Here is a 19500-nt window from a genome sequence, read left to right as displayed (position 1 = left end):
CCTTTGTTCAACTTCTTTCTTTGCCCAAATACCCCGACCCCCACCATCTGTAAAAATCCCATTCATCTTCCAAGGCTTAGTTCAAAGGCCACATTTTCCATGGAAGCATTTTTGTTGTTGTTGTTGTTGTTTTAACTCAATTTTTCCTCTTTCTTCCTCTACTAGCCACCCTCATCACAAATATAGTCTTTCTGAACCACCAGGGTTGAAAACTTCCTTTTTTATTTATATACTCATCTCATTCCCCACTAGATAATCACATGTATAACCCACAGTTCACTCATCTTTGTACTCCTTATAGCAATCAGCACAAGTCTCACACTTAAGAAATTATCAATTAAAATTTAAGTGGTCAAATTAATATTAAAGTGAACAAATATTTAAGTGAACAAATTAAAGTAATGGTTAGCCTGTTAAAAGGGACAGACATTATTTTATAAGCCCTAAGGAAAGGCATCTATGTCCAGCGGCTTATCAAAAGCTGGTGGAGAACAGGAAGGAGCAGATGGCAAAAGAGTGAAGGTTTGACAAGTGGTGCTGCTCCTCAGACTATCAGACCCTGCAAACTTACTGAATCCCCAACTCTACCCAATGAAGCTATGGAGCCAGGTGCAGGATAAGTGCCTTCATCTTATTCCAAGAGTTCTACTCTGGCTTTAAACCAGAAATGGGAAGTGAAATTAGAGTAGAAATTAGGGCTACCCTTTTCAACTTTAAGGCTGAAAGGAAAAACTGAAAGAGCTATCTAGACCAAAACGCCTCCTTTGAAAAATAAGTATGGGTGTTTGGGCAGAATCGGGGGCAGGTTCAAGGAGGTGGAGGAGATAGTTCTTGAATTACTTGATTTTCTTCGACAATACTGAGCTTTTCTCTTCAGACTGTCTATACAGTCATTTGGAGGCACTTTTTGTGACCACTAGACTCAGCTAGGTCTGGTTCAAAGCCACAGTCACAATTAATAAGCCACAATTTTTTTTTTGTTTTGGAAAACAGTGTCTACCAACTAGAAAGAACTATTAGGAATTAAAATACCATTCTCCTTTGCCATTAACCTGTACCTTCCCCCACCATATACAAAGAAACAGTTTTTCCTAAAATGAACTAAAACAAGTTTTTAGTGTTTATTTTAAATTTATAGATATTTATAAGTTAACTCATGTAGGACAGACATGGTTTGCTAAATCATGGTATTTTTTTCTTCAGATTTTTAATTTAAGATCAGTATCTTTAGGGTTCTGACCTTCTCTTTCTTTGGTATTTTAATAGAACCTTAACTTCCAGTCCATCAAGGTTTTGTTTTGTAATTAACTTCAGAGCCACCCTCATAAACTGGAAGACATCTGCAGAACTGTAGAAAATGCACAGGACTTAGAGTCAGAAAACTGAGTTTTGAGAAGTTAATGGTTGGTTCCAATAAGGCTGCTCCATTTCTGGATGTGTGACCTTGGGCCGATTACCTGATCATCCCCACCCTCAATCTCCCAATCTGTAAAATGGGAATAGTAACAGATAATGCTTCCTAGGGCGGTTAAGGGCTAAATGAGCTACAACGCGCAATGCTCTTAGAACTGTGCATGGTAAATGGTAAGCATTCAGCCAATGTTAGTTTAAAAATTTTGCTCCCAGTGCACATGGGTGGTTCAGTCAGTTAAGTGCCTGCCTTTGCCTCGGGACACGATCTCAGGGTCCAGGGACCCAGCCCCACACCAGGCTCCTTGCTCAGTGTCATATGCTTCTCCCTCTCACTCTGCCCCTCCTCCTACCACTTGTGCACACACATGCACACGCTCTCTTTCTCTCTAATAAATAAATATTTTTTTTAAAATTCCTCTCTCATTTGTTTTATGGTCTTAGTAGAGTCCTTTTACCATTCAAAAACTCCATTTCCTTATCTATAAAATGGGACTCCTATAACTTATCACCTCCAAGATTATTATAAGATTCAAATAAGAAAAAAAATGGATAAGAAAACATGTGACACACAGAAAGTACTCAAATGTTAGTTATTTTGGATCACTTATAAACTTAAAAATAAACCATAACACTGAGTTAGAAAATACCATGCAAAAACTCATCCCTAAATTGCGAACACATCTATGTTAGAAATGCATCCTCAAGAAGTATGGTTTATCATTAACTTATCAGAAATATATAAGCTTTTATAAAGTGTAAATTTTACATCTGCAAACTAGAAACACACTCTGTCAAGCCAAAATTTCCCACTATACTGTAAGCAAGAAGGCCTGCACATTTTCATAAGCCAAAGATAAATTGATGCACTGATTAAATGCTGATTGCATGTACAGCAACTTTTTTAAAATGCTTAATTTCTTTCATTTAAAAAAAAAAGAATAAATGTACTGCTGGTAATGTAAATTTCAAGTCAATGCAACAGATATTTACTGTGTAACTGTGCTCCAGGTAACCCAGCTGGCAGCTAAGGATGTGGAGAAATAAAGCTTAGACCCTGTGCTGGAAAAGCCCACATATTAGAGCTGATCATTTCAAAATATTACTTGTAAAAGTCATGAGGGGGTTTCAATTTGAATCAGCAAACTGACAAGCAGCATAAAAACATGCCAAAGCAATATGTTCTTCCCTTTGACTGAAACACTGTCTTTTAAAAGCAAAAGTCATCTTTAAAGCACAGTTTCTATCTAGAAAACTATTGAATTTGTGCCAGAAACCGACATTTCTAAATGTAAACCTGTAAAATAATAGGTATCTGTAAATGAAAGGTTGAAATAACCCCAGGAGCAACAAGACAGTAATTAGCAACTTTTATAGAGTAATAACGTGTTTCATATTCTTTCTACACTGGCTCTTTGAAGTTTCCAGTGTAATGTATAAAAGTTTTATTACATTAGGGCCCATCCTTGTGTATTTTATAAGCACCAGCATTATGCAGAGCAAGCTGTAGTTACTCATCAACAGATCTTTTATACGAAACTGCTCAATAATGCACTAGCTTTGTGTCCAGTTTAGTTTGTTACACCTGGCTTTAGAAAGATAAAAGTCACTAGAAGCCTATCACTGGAAAAAAATCACTGGAAATAATCCACATTATCATCCACATAATCTATAAATCTTAGAGCAGTTTAGCTTTAAAATTGTACATTGCATATTCATGTGCACACCACTTGCAGTTTTAGACACATGTGAACTCTTTACTGAATTAAAGCAAAAAAAAAAAAAATTACCAGAGGCGGAACAGAGTGCAGTTAATATGCTTGTTCCAGCAGATGTTCATTCCCGTAAATATTAAACATAACACGAGTTCCTCCAGGAATATGCGGGCAGTGATTTTACCACCTGAATAGGACTGGTTGGAAACATGTAGGGGTTGAGGGGTGCGGGGTGGGGTGGAATAAGAGGGATGCTGAAGCAGCCAATGGGATTTTTAAGAAACCCGCAACGAGAATTAAACTGCTTCTAGCGGCGATTTACCTACAGCAGCTCCTCAACGTGAGAACGCGGAGCAACAGATCCCGGAGTGCTCCCCCGGCCGCCTGATCCCCAGGCTACGAGCTGTGAGCGTGGAATAAAGGGACACGCGGGGCGCCGGGGTGGGGAGGAGGAGTACAACTGTAGTGAGGTGTGAAGAAAGGACCCAAAGGAATTGTGAACCTCGAGGAAATGAGTCTCCCTGGGCCAAGGCCTCTGGAATTCCCGCACGGAGAAACACTCGCCCCCTGCCCCCGGTGTTCACTTTCCATCTCGGGTGGGAGAGAAGATGCAGCCTCCCAGACCCGGAGCCTCCAGGGAGGAGGCTGGAGCATCCTCTAAGGGCACTTCGCAGCAGCACCAACTCCAGGGGGTCGCTGGTGCGAACCAGAGGCTCTTCAAGAAGAGGGAGGGCGCAAATGAAGCGAAGGGAGGTGAAAGGGGCTAGGGGCCGAGGGGTGGATCCCCAGGCACTAGTGACACGTTCTAGAAATCGGGTCTTTTTCTCTCCATGGCTGCGCTCTGCCCCCCGGCTCCCCAGATCACCAGCGCCTGGGCTGGGGCGGGCAGCACCGGGCGAGGGAACAGGAAAGGGGGCAAGAAGACGGGGAGGCGGCCGTGCATCCACCCAGGGGAGGCAGGAAGGAGCCGGCGGGGGGGCCGGGGGCGCCCCCGACCCACCCTACCCCCACGGCGGCCGACCGCTCCAAGTCCCCAGCCCAGGTAAGGGCGCGCGGGCCGCCGCGGCCGCCCCTCGCCACTCCCGCCTGCCCAGGCGGCCGGCACAGGGACTCACCACAGCGACTCGAGGTCCCATTCCTGGAGCAGGGCTAAGTCGAAGCTGTCCATGGTGGGAGGTGTCAGCGTCGTCGCCGCCGCCGCCGCTGCCGCCGCTGCCGCCGAGGCTCGGGCCGCCCGCGCGCTGCAAGGAAAGGCGCCGCTCAAGGTGCATCCCGGCCGCCGCCCGCCCCCTGCCCGCCCCCGGGTCGGGCTTCCCTGCGTCCCCCCCTCCGACTCCCGGCCCGCCAGGCGGGCGGTAGCGGCCGGCGCACTCACCCGCTCTTCGGCTCGCGCGCAGGCACACTCAGGAGAGAGCGGCGAGCTCGCCGCGCCGCCGCCGCCGCCACCGCCTCGCCCCCCTCCCTCCCCGCGCCCGCCCCTCCTCCCCTCCCTCCCGGCGGCCCGGCCCGCTGCAGCCGCCGCCGCCGCCGCCGCCGCCGCGGTGCTCTGCGCCCGCCCGCCCGCCTCTTTCTCCTCCGGGAGGCGCGTGTGCGCGGGCGAGGACGAGGCGCGCGCGCGCCGTGAGCCCCGCGCCGCGCCCGCCCCGCGCGCCCCTGCGCTCCCCGCGCGGCTCCCCGGGGTCCCGCGGTGCTCGCAGGCCGCGCCGCCCCCTCGCCCCGCGACCCCGCCACCCGCCTGACCCGCCGCCGCCCGGGGCAGCCCGGGGCAGTCGGGGCGAAGGGAAAGGCGATGGTGCCGAGCGCAGGGGGATGCTGAGTCGGGCCCGGCCTGCCGCATCTTCTGCCTTTCGCCCTCGCCCGGCCCCACCCGGCCCTGCCCGGGCAGCACGCACTTCTCTCAGGGCCCAGAATTCCCCCGACCCTGCCAGGCGCCCCCGCGGGCGGTGTGCCGGCTGCAGCCCTGGAGCGGGTGCTGGGAAATTCCCTGGCCGCCCCAGGCACGGGGAGAGTTAACTGAACTGCCTGCAGCCGCGCTGTAAACAAATCGTTTAAAATATCTGGAGTCAGTAAGTTAAGTGAAAGGGAGGAAACCTCTTCTGACAGGACCTGCAGTTTGGCCTACAGTGGGGGTCCCACCGTCCTCCAGCTGGCCGTCCCTGAAAACTAACCTCCTTTCTTTTTCTTTCTTAGGGCGGGGCGGGCGGGGACAGGCCTCTGGGCGTAGACTGCTAACTTCTCACCCCATCTCCTGAGTGGCAAAACCGTCAGCTGGAGGAAGATAGAGTATCATTGCGGCTCCTAAAATTCAGGTCTTTTTTATTATTACTTCCTTGATTGTAAAGAACATCCCCACCCCCCTCCTTACTTTTACAGACATGCTGAGAAGTCCATGCCTAGATCAGGGCCATGGCTCTGTTTATCCACAGCTGGCCAAAATCAAAACCCCTCCTCAGTTCCCTGACTCTCTCATCCTCTTGGCCACAGTTCTGGAAGCCTCACTCAGGATTCCAGAGAATTCCTGGAGAGAGTGGCACAGAGCATTGTGGTTGTATCCCATCACTTGCACCAAACCCCCAATTTCCTGCAGCACAGAAGTCCTTTCCCATACTCTCCCCTTTGTTCATTCTCAACAAGAAGGACCACCGACTGGAGCCACCAGAAATCTAGACCCTTGTGTGAAAGTCACAGGATTCCTCCATCAAACCTCCTCACCTCCCTGACCTCTGAATGAGGATTATTAACAAATGAAGTTTTGAGAACACATAGAAGAAGAAAAGACCGATGAGAATGCTTACCTATTTGGGATCTGATTACAAAATGCTCAGCCCTCCTTTCTTCCCCTAGCTCTGAAGTAGTCTTTCCTTTATTAGCATCCGTAACTAGTGTGCAAATGTAAAACACTAAATTAAGAGAGAGTATTAACATAGTTTGAGAAAATGGCTTTGTTATTTTACAAACTGACAACTCCCAGCCCCTAAAACCCTCCCTCATTAGTTGAGGGTAGTAACAAGGCTACAATTGAACAAAGAGAATGCGAATAGAGGAGAAAGTACAGGTGTGAAGGGCTGTCTTCCCAAATCCCAGCCTACAGTGCATTTGGAGAGAAGAAAAAAAAAATCTGTCTTCCTAATGTCTCCTTAGCATAAGCCTTGTTGGAAATGTTTGCTCTGGCAAAAGTGAGATGCCTGAGACATCCAGACAGCATTCCCAGGAACAAAGGATGGGGGTGGAGGAGAGTGAGAAGAACAGCCCCTCTCTGGAAGAAATGCAAGTTCCTCGGCCTGAACAAGAAATGCATCCTGTCCCGTGCTCATGGCTGCAGCCTGGAAGCTTCTCCAGAAAGGAGACCTCCCACCCCTCACAGAAACCTGGCTTTCCTTCCTTTCCCACCACATCTGTTTATACAAAGGAGGGCAGCTGGAGAACAAACAGAACCATGTTTACTGGGAGTCCCATCCTAAGCTTGAAGCTTAAGATACAGATTTGCCCTCACTATGGAGGCTGAAGATAAATAGATGGCCCAGGAAAAGGAAAGAGGGAAAGCACTGCAGGGTATAGAGCTGGTGGAGTGGTTTACTCATTAAAGGCCTCTCCCCAAAGCCACGTAGGAATGGGTGGATTTGTATTTGAATTTCAACACAGTGCCTTGTGTTAATATATGAATGTACTTGAGCCTAAAGCAATTTCAGTGTGGGTATTTAAATATTTTTCTTCAGGAATAGCCTTTATTTTCTGTTTGGGGCCTCCTAACGTAGGGGAAGTTGCATTAATACTTTCATTTCCAGTGTATGTTTTTGTGTATAGTATCTAGTTGGAGAATATGGTCTTTTGAAGAAGCCCAAATCATACTCGTAGATATCATTTTTACTAAGTTGTCAATAGAAAATAAATCTAAATTAATAATATTTACAAGGAAAATGTAGAACAGTTAATGAGAGCCTATATATGGTGACTTTTTTATTATTTTTTTATTAATCTTATTTTTTAATTATTTTTATTTATCTGGTATAGTAAGATGTTTGCCATTATACCAAAACAAATGCTTAATCCAGTTGTCAAAATTTTAAATGCTTAATTAAAAGCAAAAAATGTTTGGACTTCCTGGGATTTGAAATTCCAGAACTAAAAGGGAGGTTTGGAGGTTTTTTGTTTTTTGTTTTTTGTTTTTTAACTTGTAAAGAAATAGGGGACTACCTAAATTAAAAATAAAAATAATAAGTTAGTGTTTCCTCTAAAGGAGGTGGAGCTTCTGTGCATACTAAAGACCTGGTGACTAAGGGACTCTTCTCTGGGGACAGAGGCAGATAACCCTCCAGAGAACTGAATGAAACCCCCCAGCTCTGGAGTCTGCAGAGCCCCTATGAGGAGTTAGCTGAGGGAGGAGCTTTGGCTCCAGGATCAGGGGTGTTTTTCTGAGTTAAATCTATGAATGGAAGGGACTGAAAAATGAATCCTCCTCAGTCTGGGGCAGGCCTACAAGTGCACTCAGCAAGGGCCCCACTCACACTCCACCAACCTGGAGTTAAAAGCCTCCAAAACAGACCCAGAAGCAAATCTGTGGCATCCACCTAAGATCTCCTTCTGGACACAAACTGAAAGGCGAGAAACCTAGCTCGGATTTTATTAATTCATGCTTTATTCTGAAGATGTGGCTGCAACTCAGGCGACTCGATGGGAATTTTCCTCTTATAATGCCACCGTTCCCCCAGAAAAATACAACTGGCTAAAAGTCAGATGGGCAGGCCGTCTTGCCACAAGGTCAGAGGAGCCCCCACCCCATGTCGTACAGCATTGTTTGTCACTGCACCTTCTCTCCTGTTCCAGCAAGGCTGCAGTCACGTCACAGTCTCCTTCTCTCAGAGGTTTCTTGAGTGTTTGTAACTGTATCTAGGGATTGCAGGATAAACCCTCTAGGTTTTCTGCTTGCAAATTACATGCTAATATGTCAAGCCCCAGGGCAGCTTGGGTTTTAATCCACCTCAGAGTTCTAGTGTCTTCAGGCCTTTCCCTCTGCACTGGTATCTGAGTGGTTCTAGCCTGGGATTTGAGGTGCCTCTCTTTTTCTGGTTTTGTGGTGTGTGTTTTGTTTTTTTTTTTTTCCATCATTCACCAGGTCCGGAGCAGATGGTGTGGCTGTGCTGGCTGTCATCACTCCTCCTATGTTGCCATGGAAACACGGGGCATAGGGACCATCTCTGCCTTGGGCTCTCTGACAGTATCCTCTGGCAGAGAACTTCAACACTCTGGCCCCCCTCCCCCTTGCCTGCCCACATCCTGCAGAGTTTGAGAAGGACTTGTGGCCCTGGTAGCCAGGGTCATTTCAGAGATCATCTGAGGACATGTTCCCCACAAGTGGTTGTGAACTGACTGCAAAAAGAAGGGGGAGGGGAAGGAGTGCTGATAGTCTAGTTGTGCAGCAGTAATGTTGCAATGGTGGCATATTTGGATTTTCTGTCCCCTCAGCCAGATGCTGTCATGGCTGGTTATTGCCTTTAGATGTCAAAAGAGATGCTCCTAAGGTTGCATCTGCTCATCAGGCCAGAGACTTAACGAATGGAAGCATGTTACTAGGGCTTTATACACTTTATTGACAGGCTACCTCCTCCAAGTGCATTCCTTTTTTTTCTTTGTACAAAACCAGGTTTTCCCTAAGGAATGTATGTACCTTCCTCAAACTTTCCAACATCCTCCTGCCTACATAATTCACTTATATAGCCACTGAGACATTAATTAGATTCAGAAGTCCATGGAAACAGCAGAGTTGGGCAGGGTCAGAGGCCAGGCAGGGCAGAAAAAAGAGCAGGGAAAATGACCCCTTGGGAGAGGGGTAAGGAAGCAGAGGGAAATTTTTCATGCCATTCAAGTACCAAATAAGACAAAGATAATTTCAAAATGTGGTCAACTACCATAACATTGTTTAGAGATTTGAAGCATTGTCCAATTAAAGAGTTCTTTAAAAAAAAAAAAAAAAGTTAATTTGGTAGAAGAATTCCGTGCATGTGTCTTTGGTGTTAGTTGCTCCTTATATAGCCGGTACAAAAGACTAGTGCGTGAAGCGCACCACATTGTAAAAAAGAAAAGAAACAAAGCAGGCATATCTACTGAAGACGAAAATACTGGCAGAAAAGGCATAGGCTAGTCATAAAAGTAGATCAGAAAAGTACTCCTTATCACAGATCATGTATTTCATGCCACACTGTCCTACTTGGGGGATAATCCCTTTGTTTGTGATTCAAGAATCCCTTCGTGCCGGTAACAAGAACCAACCGTCCTGACTTAAGTTTAAAACTTAATATCCCCACTGACTCTCCCACTGACTCTTTGGCACGCTTCCTCACGATGTGCACTGGCCATCCGTGCAAGGTTCAAAGACTATTAATATACTGAGAATAGGAGACAACGAATCATAATGACAGCAAACATTTCCATATTACAATATTTCCATATTATCGCTGGGTACTGCCCTAAGTGGCAACTCCATTTACTCCTCCTAACACCACACAGGGTGTTACTACTGTTTGTATTTTACAGGTGAGTAAACTTAAGGAATGGATAAGCATCACAAACCAAAGCATAGCAGATAGGGGATTAGACCTAGCAGCCACAATACCACACCACCTTCATAACTTTCGCTAAATTATCTATAGCTCTGGAGTGTTTCTATGCCTGCAGGTACTTAGAGAATGAATGTAATACGCACACACTCAGAAAGTGAAAGAGAGCCCTCTACTCTCTCCATACAATCTTCCTTCCCCAAGTTTTTGACCTCTGTGCTCTGCCATGCCACAGCTGGAGAAAGACACGCACTCTCCCAAGTCTCAGTGTCTTCCTTTGCAACACGAGAGGGCTGAGCTGGTCATTCTTTGTCTTTGTCAGATTTTGTCTCTGATAGTTCTAAAATGTTAGAATTCTGGTTTCAGCTGTTCCTCCTGAGCACTGCCAGACAGGAATCCCTGGAGTACATCAGGAAAGCCATAAATCTTTTTTTGTTTAAAGATAGGACCTCCTCCTTGGCTTAAACAAATATCAAGGTGTTGATCTGTTCCAAACAAGAGCACTTGCTGTTAAGTGTTCACAGACAGCAAGACCAGTGTTCCCAAGAGGAAGAGACATGACTTAGGTCTGGGGGGAAATGTGAGAAAGAAGTCATGACTAAAGATGTCAGACTTTTTGCTCTATAGCACCAGAAAGAATTCAGGCATGGAATGACGGTCCCCATAGAGCCCCTGGAAGACACTGGAGTTGCAAATGGACCAACTATGACTCACAGCCTGAAGACAGAAATTTCAACATTATGTGTTGATGGGTTAAATATTGACGTGGACAAAGGGCAGCAGTATAAGATCCTCACAAGGTCTTTCAGGTAGTGGTATCTCCCGTAGGTCAAAGTCCACAGTGAATGTCCTCCACCCAGAAAAAAAGAAATGGCAGAGTCTACCTCATCAGGAGACCAACAAGTTATGACAGTCACTGCCGGTTGCCTACCCAATATGCACCCTCCTCTTATTTACAAACAAAACCCAAGTTGTGTTTGGGGAACTAATAAGCCCAGCTTGCTCTATTATAGCAAGAACTGAGCATATAACACTTGGACCAATGAGACATAGTTCAATTTCTGGAATTTCTTGGGAGTCTTTGCCTTCCTGAAATAGGCACCATCTCTTCCTCTAGGTCACTTCCTTCTTCTTATCCAGAATGTATTTAAATGCCTGAGGTGGAGCAGCCATCTTGGACCTTAAGGGCAAAAACCACAGACTAGGGTTTACAGAACTGAAGTTAAAAGGAAGCTACAACCTTGGTGTTTTTTTGTGTTTTTTTTCACACAATTATACCATCTTCAAACAACCTATCTCTGGATTTTGGAGACAAAGCAAGACGTTATTTGGCTGAGCCACTGCAGTCATGTTTTGGTTCTTACAGCTGACAGAGAAGTCATGGTCCCTTCAGTGTGCCAGACACCCTGCCACATACAGTCAGGTCTGCCAGAGGTCCTAGCCTATGTGCCCCAGCCTACGTGCCCCAGCAGAGGCAGCACTGCAAGAGGCCCAACCGTGATTTGGAGAAGCTTATATTTACTTTCCTAAGCATAATCCTGCCAGAATCCTCTGGGTACACTTCAGTTGTAAGAAACTATGCTTGATTGTCTGAAGACTGATTAATCTGGCTTCAGCACTTTTAAAAATATTCCATATTAATAATTGTCTATTTTTGTGTAATTTGTTAACTTGGTTAATTTATTGTTACATCTTCACAGGGATACTAGAAAATCTCATTTCTGAAAAATAGTGCAGGAATAATAATAGTCAGCCTTTCTTGTGTCCTTGCCACATACAGAAAAATATGCATGTTCCAGACTCAGTCATTGTTTCTACCAATAAACTAATTACCACTGTATGAAGCTGATTTACTTCAGAAGGAGGTTAGAAAAACAATTAATTAAGCACAGTATTTTGAAATATAAACTACATAACAGAATTAGAACCCTATAATAAAATTGCAGAAGCTTGAAATTTGGAAGAAACCATGGAGACTCTCTCTAGCTAACCTTCCACCCCATACAGGAATTACGTACAGATCAGCCCTGGTATGTTCAGCCTACAAATGAGCATTTCTAATGATAGGTAGCTCACTCTGTTGAAAGGCTTCCTATTCCAGAACAACATTCTTCCTTATATTTACGAATCCCAAATCGAGTTCCCTGTAACTGTCTAACATATTACTAACTTGCAGTAAGTACTCAATTAGAGCTCAGTTTCACTGAATTCCTTCTCTGGGTGCTCCATATATTGAGACATGTGGGTTCAAGTGATTTCACTGGCACCTTTGGAAGAGGGAATTCCCTGCCCAGTTGGGAATACTATACAGAGAAGGAGAGCCAGGCTCTCAAAAGGAGCACATGAACAGGGGAATGGGAGAAACCCCACCTTTCTCCAAATAATAGTTGGTTCCTTGGAAGAATGGAGCTTCAAAAGAACTTAAGTTGGCCACAAGAAGGAAAATGCATACCACAAGATGGAGGGCAGGGAGGGCATCAGGAAACTCCTCAAAAGAAAGATACTTCCCTGCTGGATATCAAGGAAGAAGTTGTACACTGGGAGGTAGAAAATAGAAGTCCAAGATCATAGGAAGAGGATGACAGTGAGGAGAGGAAGGAGCCCTGATGAAACCTATGAGTCTAAGGGTCAGGCCCAACATTAAATAATGACAGCAGCTCCTTCAAGGGATGGTTCCCAGTGTTTTTCCAAAGCTCCAACTCTCCTGTGATGCTTATCATAATTCTATATACTTAGTTACATTTTTATGAATTTAGCATTGCTTTCTGTCACTCTCTAGACAACAATAGGAGGTTTATTAAAACATAAAGGGTGATTCTTCCTCTTAGTCCTGAGTGAGTATCAGCCCAGATCCCTGTGTTGTCATCCCTGTCGTCTTTCTCTCAAGAATACAACCCCAAGTCAAGGATGAAGTCACTGGGGATTCTTACCCAAGCCCAGGCCTTCAGATAAGTCCCTTCAGATATTTATTTACCTGACAAACATTACTGAACACTTAATTCATGCCAATCACTGGGTTAAGAAATAAGGAGAGAGGGATAATTTTTTTTAAAAGTCACAAAGCCCACAGTCTAGACAATAATGCACATACCTTCATTCACTTACTTATTCTTGAATTCTACGAATATTTATTGAGCCAGGTTTGTGCTCAAACCTGTGCTTGGCACTCAGGTTACCACCCTAAGTGAAACAGACATGGTCTCAGTGAGGAGGGTTACTGATTACATTACAATGTGAGTAGTGCTATGATGACAGAAGTGCACATACCCCAGAAGATCTTTCTAGAAAGAATGACTGACTTGTGTTCCAGGTCATGAATGGACTTTTCCAGCATAAGGTGGGTGGGAGAGGACAAAAAAGAAGAACAACCTGCCATTCTGCATCACCTGCTATGACAGAGATATGTGTGTCTTCAAAGCTATCAGAGCAAGAGCAAGTGGGTGATGATTCCTGCCTGAGGCACTCTTAAAAGGCTTAGTAGCAAAAAGAACATTTAGGTTGGGTCTAAAAGAATGAGAGCCAAGTTGGGTAGTTGGGAGTGATGGAAGAGCATTCCAGGCAGAAGGAAAAGTACACCTCAGAGTGCAGAGGCGAGAAGCATGTCATGTTCCAATGACAGAGAAGGCTCTGTGTGGTCAAAGCCCTGCCTTGGGCTGGGGGAGGGGGTTGCAGTAGTCAGTGGGTCATGTTTGGGTGGGAGCAGAAGTAGAATGAAGGGAGAAGGGGAAAGGAGCCAAGAACAGGGCAAGAGATTGGGGCCAGGTGGTGAAAAACCCTGTTTTGCTGTTGTGAAAACATTTTAAGGGAGCAGGAAACGAACATCGGAGATTCAGTAAAGGAGCAAGTGAACAGCAGCTGCCAAACCCAGGGGGACAACTGAGAGCTGAAAAGAGGAAATGGTTTCTGAGAAACCAGAGAAAGTATTTCACAAAGCACTCAGCCCAGAGGTTTTTTCTTTCTTTCTTTTTTTTTTTTTTATAAAATCAAGCAAGACTATAAAACCCTTCCCTTAGCACAGGGCTGACCACATCATTTGCAGAGCCTAGAGCAAAATGAGAATGTTGAGCCCCTTGTGCATAAATTAGTAAGAATTTCAAAGAATGACAAGCACAGGACCCTTCTAAGTGTGGGGCCCTGTGGGACTGCCTGGATCACACGTTCACAAACCTGGGGCTGCCGAGGTACTCTTGTGCTCTGGGGCAACTTCACTAACAACGTGAGTGGATGCTGGCTCTCTGGGGCCTGTCACAAGGACTGGCTGGGAAGTGCCTTGAGAACATAGTGCCACACCCATTCAGTTTGCACCAGGCAAGTCTCCTGCACTTGAGCTCATTCCAAAATGAAAAAGTCTCTTTTTCCTGATAGTATTGAAAATATGCACCAAGGAGTACAATTCAAGCCATGCCCAGCTGTATGTCTCAGGGGAAAACATTAAATGAGAAGTACTTTCAGTCTTTCTCTCCCCTTTATAAGAGCAGGTCCTCAAAAAGACTTGTGTTTGCTAAGCAAGGTGATGATAGAGATGGAGGAGAGGGAAACTGAGGAAAAGAGGAAATCGTTCTGCAAAATAAAACAAAAAATGATAGGCGTACAAGGAGAAATGAAGAACTTGGCCAGAGGAGAAAGGGAAAGGAAGGGGCAGTAACTAAAGGGAGTAGAAATTTGGGGAAAGACGGAAATATCTAAATGGATTTCAGAAAGTTTTGGAATATGATGTAATTGCATTCTCCGGCCTCTTAATGAGCCTCAAATAAAAAACTGTACTGCTCAACAAAGTTTAGGAGACAGAGGCAGGGTGTGTGTGTGTGTGTGTGCTTTAGGGAAGGTGGTTTTCAAATAGCGGCAGATCAGAGTTATCTAGGGGACAATTCCAATGACCTGCCCCACTCCAAGACAGCATGAGGATGAACTGGTGTGAAATAGTTTGGAGAGCCCCTGACTGGGGGAAGCTATCACACCACTGGCCAGGATAAGGTGTCTGTTTTGGCCCTAGCCCAAGTCTTTTTCTTTGGTGGCCCTTGGTCTATTTGTCTATTAGTTGGTTCCTTGTCTATTTGTCTGCCCTTGGGGTCAATTCTACACTTCAACTACTATTGCTTTAGAAAAGACTCCGATGACTTGGGGAGCCAGTTACTCCCACCTGTTCTTCTTTAAGACAATCTTCAGGGCACCTGCCTGGCTCAGTTGGAAGAGCATGCAACTCTTGATCTTGGGGTTGTGAGGTAGGTGTAGAAATTTATTTACATAAATAAATAAATACATACATACATACTAAAAAAAAAAAAGAAAGAAATCTTCTATTCCTAGCCCTTTGTTTTTCAGTAATATTTTGGAATCAGCTTGTCAGGTTACACACAAACACATGCACAGAAAAAAAAAAAAAAACAACAACGTGGTAACACTTTGACAGGAATAGCTTGGGGGAGAATATTTCTACAAAACGGAGTCTCCTATACCTGAACATGTACCATCCCTCTGTTTACTTAGATTTCCCCTTTTAATATAATACAAATTTTATATTAATTTTTCACATCTTTCTGTGTTGAGATCTTGCATATAATTTGTTAGATATTTTTTTCTAGATGTCTGATTAAATGCATTCATACTAATAATTTTTCTGTGGTTTTATTTCCTATGTACACAATAATTCAACAATATCATCATGTGAATGATGGCTGTTTTTTCCCCTCTCTGCAATCCCGACACCATAACTTAGCAGCTAGAACTTTAAGTACAATATTGAGTAGAAGCGGTAATGATGGGCACCCTTGCCTTATTCCTGGCTTCAAAACTAAGGATTCTTTGTAGACCTTTCATCAAATTAAGAAATTCCCTTTCTGCACCTAGTTTGTTAACTTTATAGCTATTATTATTTGTTTATTGAAACCATGAACTGGGGACACCTGGGTGGCTCAGTCTGTTAAGTGTCTGCCTTCAGCTCAGGTCATGAGAGTTCCACATCTGGCTCCTTGATCCATGGGGAGCCTGCTTCTCCCTCTGCCTGCCACTCCCTCTGCTTGTGCTCTCACAGATAAATAAAATATTTATTAAGAAAAGAAATCATAAATTGATGCTGCATTTTAAAAAATATTTTCTGTGGTCTGTTGAAATGATTCTACTCTTCAACTCTTTTTTTCTCTGCTAATGGTTAATGCAGTTAATTACATTGATTAATTTTCAAAAGTTAAACCAGCCTTGTGTTCTGGAGTAAATACAACATAGTGGTGATGCATTACTTGTTATATATTTATTGTTAGAATCAATGTGCTACTTGGCCAGGGTGGGGGAATTTCTGCATCAATGGTTATGAATAAATGAGTCAAATTTTCCTATTTTGAAGTGACCTTGTTAGCTTTTGCCAAGAAAGTCCTTGAAGATGAATTGAGGAGATTTACCTCTTTTTCTTTATATTCTCTGGGAGAGTTTGTGTACTATTGGCATGATTATTCTTTAAGAAGTTGGTGGCATTTACCAGTAAAGTCATCTGAATCTATAGTTTTCTTTGAAGGAAATTTTATTTTATTGCAGATTTTATTTATTCGTCAGAGAGAGTGAGCACAGGCAGACAGAGTGGCAGGCAGAGGCAGAGGGAGAAGCAGGCTCTCTGAGGAGCAAGGAGCCCGATGTGGGACTCGATCCCAGGACGCTGGGACCACAACCCAAGCCAAAGGCAACCGCCCAACCAACTGAGCCACCCAGGCATCCCTGAAGGAAATTTTAAATTACAAATTCAAGTTTTAATCATTTTAAGTCAATTTTCTGTCCATTTTGGTAAGTTGCATTCTTTCAGAAAGGTGTCTATGAAAATTTTTAAGTTGATTGCCATAAGTTATGATATTTACTTAATAACTCCTTAATATCGGGGCGCCTGGGTGGCTCAGTGGGTTAAAGCCTCTGCCTTCGGCTCAGGTCATGATCCCAGGGTCCTGGGATAGAGCCCCGCATCGGGCTCTCTGCTCAGCAGGGAGCCTGCTTCCCTTCCTCTCTTTCTGGCTGCCTCTCTGCCTACCTGTGATCTCTGTCTGTCAAATAAATAAATAAAATCTTTAAAAAAAAAAAAAACTCCTTAATATCTGTGAGATTGGCAGTTAGCTCCTTTTCATTCCTTCTTCACAGATTTATGGCTTCTCTCCCTCTCTGTACATCAAAACTTATATATTGCAGTTAAAGCTGTGTTTAGACAAAAGTTTTGATGTACAGAACTTTCATTATCTTTTTAAATTTGTATGCCTTTTCTTTCTTTTTCTTGCCTAACTGCTCTGGCTAGGACCTCTAGTCCTATGCTGTGGTGAGAGTGGGCGTCCTTATCTTCTTCTTGATCTTAGAAGAACTTTCAGCTTTTCACCATTATGTGTGACATTAGCTGTGGGTTTGTCATATATGGCCTTTATTATATTGAGGTACATTCCCACTATAACCAGTTTGTTGAGAGTTTTTACTGGGAAAAGATGTTGAATTTTGTCAAATGACTTTTCTACATCTACTGAGATAATTATATGATTTTTATCCTTCATATTATTAATGTGGTTATCACATTGATTTGTGAATGTTGAACTATCCTTGCATCTTGGGAATAAATTCTCTAGCTATCAAATGTGCTCCTGCATTTAGTTTGCTAATATTTTGTTGAAAATTTTTGAATCTGTGCTCACCAGGTCTATTGGTCTATAATTTTCTTATAGTGTCTTTATATGGCTGTGGTATCAGCATAATACTGGTCTCGAAAATGAGTTCGAAAGTACTCCTTCCTCTTCTATTTTTTGGAAGAGTTTGAGAAGGGTTGGCATTAAATCTTAAAGTGTTTGGTAGAATTCACCAGTCAATGCTGAGCTTTTCTTTGTTGGGAGATTTTTGATTACTGATTTAATCTCCTTATTAGTAATTGGTCTATTCAGATTTTCTATTTATTCATGATTCACTCTTGTTAGGTTGTATATTTCTAGGATTTGTCCATTTCTTCTACATTATCTAATTTGTTAGCATATAATTGCGCATAGTGGTCTCTTAAATCATTTGTATTTATATGGTATTCATACTATCTCCTCTTTCATTTATAGTTTGAGTCTGCTCTCTTCTTTTTCTTAGTAAGTCTAACTAGAGGTTTGTCTGTTTTGTTTATCTTTAAAAAAACAGTTCTTATTTTCATAATTCTTTTCTATTCTCTTTCTAGTCTCCATCATTTATTGCCATTTCTTATCATTTCTGTCACTCTACTAATTTGGGGGTCAGTTTGTGTTTCTTTTACTACTTCTTCGAGGTACAAAGTTAGATTGTGTATTTGAGATCTTTCTTTTTTCTCAATTTTTGGATCTCATCAGCTTTGGTATGTTGTGTTTTCAATTTTATTTGTCCCAAGATATTTTTTAATTTCCTTTTTGTTTTCTTCTTTGACTCCCTGCCTGTTTAGTAGCACATGTTTGTGTTCAAATATATGTGAATTTTCCAGTTTTCTTTTTGTAATTGATTTCTACTTGCATATCATTGGAGTCAGAAAAGATGCTTGATACAATTTCAATCTTCTTAAATCTATTAAGATTTGTTTTGTGACCTCACAATTAATCTATCCTGGGGAACGTTCCAAGTTACTTGAGAAAAATATATATTCTGTTGCTGTTGGATGTGATGTTCTATAAATGTCTGTTAGGTCCATTTGATCCAATGTGTAGTTTCAATAAGATTTTTCTATATTGATTTTCTGTCTGGATGATTTCCCCATTGTTGAAAGAGGACTACTGAAGTCCTCTACTATTATTGTATTGCTATTTCTCCTTTCAAATCTATTAATATTTGCTTTATATATCTAGGTGTTCCTATGTTTGGTACACAGATATTTACTGTTACATCATCTTGATAAATTGAGTGCTCTATCATTATATAGTGATTTTCTTTGTCTTTGTTATTTTTTGGCTTAAGTCTATTGTATCTGACATACGTACAGCTCTCCCCCACTTCTTTCTGGCCTACAAGATTTCTGCTGAAAAAATCTGCTTATAGTCTTATAGGGGTTCCTTTTATGTAACAAATTGCCTTTTTCTTGATGTTCTTCAGATGTTCTCCCTGTCTTTAACTTTAGACCCTTTATTTATAATGTGTTGGTGGAAAAAAAGTTATTTTTTTAAATTCATCTATTTGGTACTCTTTGGGCTTCCTTGATCTGGATTTCTGTTTCCTTCCCCAGGCTAGGGAAGTTTTCAGCCATTATTTCTTTGAACAATCTGCCTTCCTTCTAGGACCCCGTATTTTTTGTTTAAGATTTTATCTCTTTATTTGAGAGAGAGAGTGAGAGCACAAGTGGGGGCAGAGGGAGAGGGGAAAACAGACTCCCTGCTGAACAATGAGCCTAACGAGGGACTCAATCCCAGGACCCTGAGATCACTATCTGAGCCAAAGGCAGAGACTTAACAGATTGAGCCACCCAGGCACCCCTGTGTATATTGTTTTGTTGGTGGTTTCCAATATGTCCTTTAAGCTATCTTCCATGTTTTTCATACTTTTTTCTTTTTGGTCTTCTGGTTGAATTCTACTGTCTGTTTTCATGCTCTCTTATCCTTTTTCTAAATGATCTAGTTTGTTCTTTAATTCCTTCATTGATTTTTTTTTTTCAGTTCAATTATTGTATTCTTTAGCAATGGGATTTCTGTTTGGTATTCTTTTATGTTTTCTATACCTTTGTTGAAATTCTCACTTTGTTCATATGTTGTTCTCCTGACCTCAGACAACACCTTTGACTATTATTTTGAACTCTCTTTCAGGTAAATCACTTACTTCCACTTCATTAAGATCTGTTTCTGGGGATTTACCTTGATCTTTTGTTTAAAGAA

At 42.9% G+C, this 19500-nt stretch overlaps 1 protein-coding gene across 9 annotated transcripts in view; it reads right to left on the bottom strand.

Annotated features, from left to right (window-relative positions):
• Positions 1-19500, bottom strand: part of AFF3 (AF4/FMR2 family member 3) — a 568940-nt gene that overhangs the window by 526047 nt on the left and 23393 nt on the right. For 7 of the 9 annotated variants that reach the window (XM_045981489.1, XM_045981492.1, XM_045981493.1 and 4 more), the window contains exons 1-2: positions 5018-5096; positions 4241-4366 (exon numbers count right to left, since the gene is read on the bottom strand). In XM_045981489.1, the coding sequence (XP_045837445.1) occupies positions 4241-4293 (53 nt within the window). In that variant the 5' untranslated portion in view covers positions 4294-4366; positions 5018-5096. Of the gene's footprint in view, positions 1-4240; positions 4367-4500; positions 4548-5017; positions 5097-19500 lie in introns of those variants that run through there. The other 2 variants (XM_045981490.1, XM_045981491.1) reach the window with 2 other exon arrangements.

Source organism: Meles meles, chromosome 16, assembly GCF_922984935.1.
Source record: "Meles meles chromosome 16, mMelMel3.1 paternal haplotype, whole genome shotgun sequence".
NCBI lineage: Eukaryota > Metazoa > Chordata > Mammalia > Carnivora > Mustelidae > Meles > Meles meles.
The sequence above is the reverse complement of the archived record's forward strand: the minus strand, read 5'-3'. Positions and strand labels throughout refer to the sequence as shown.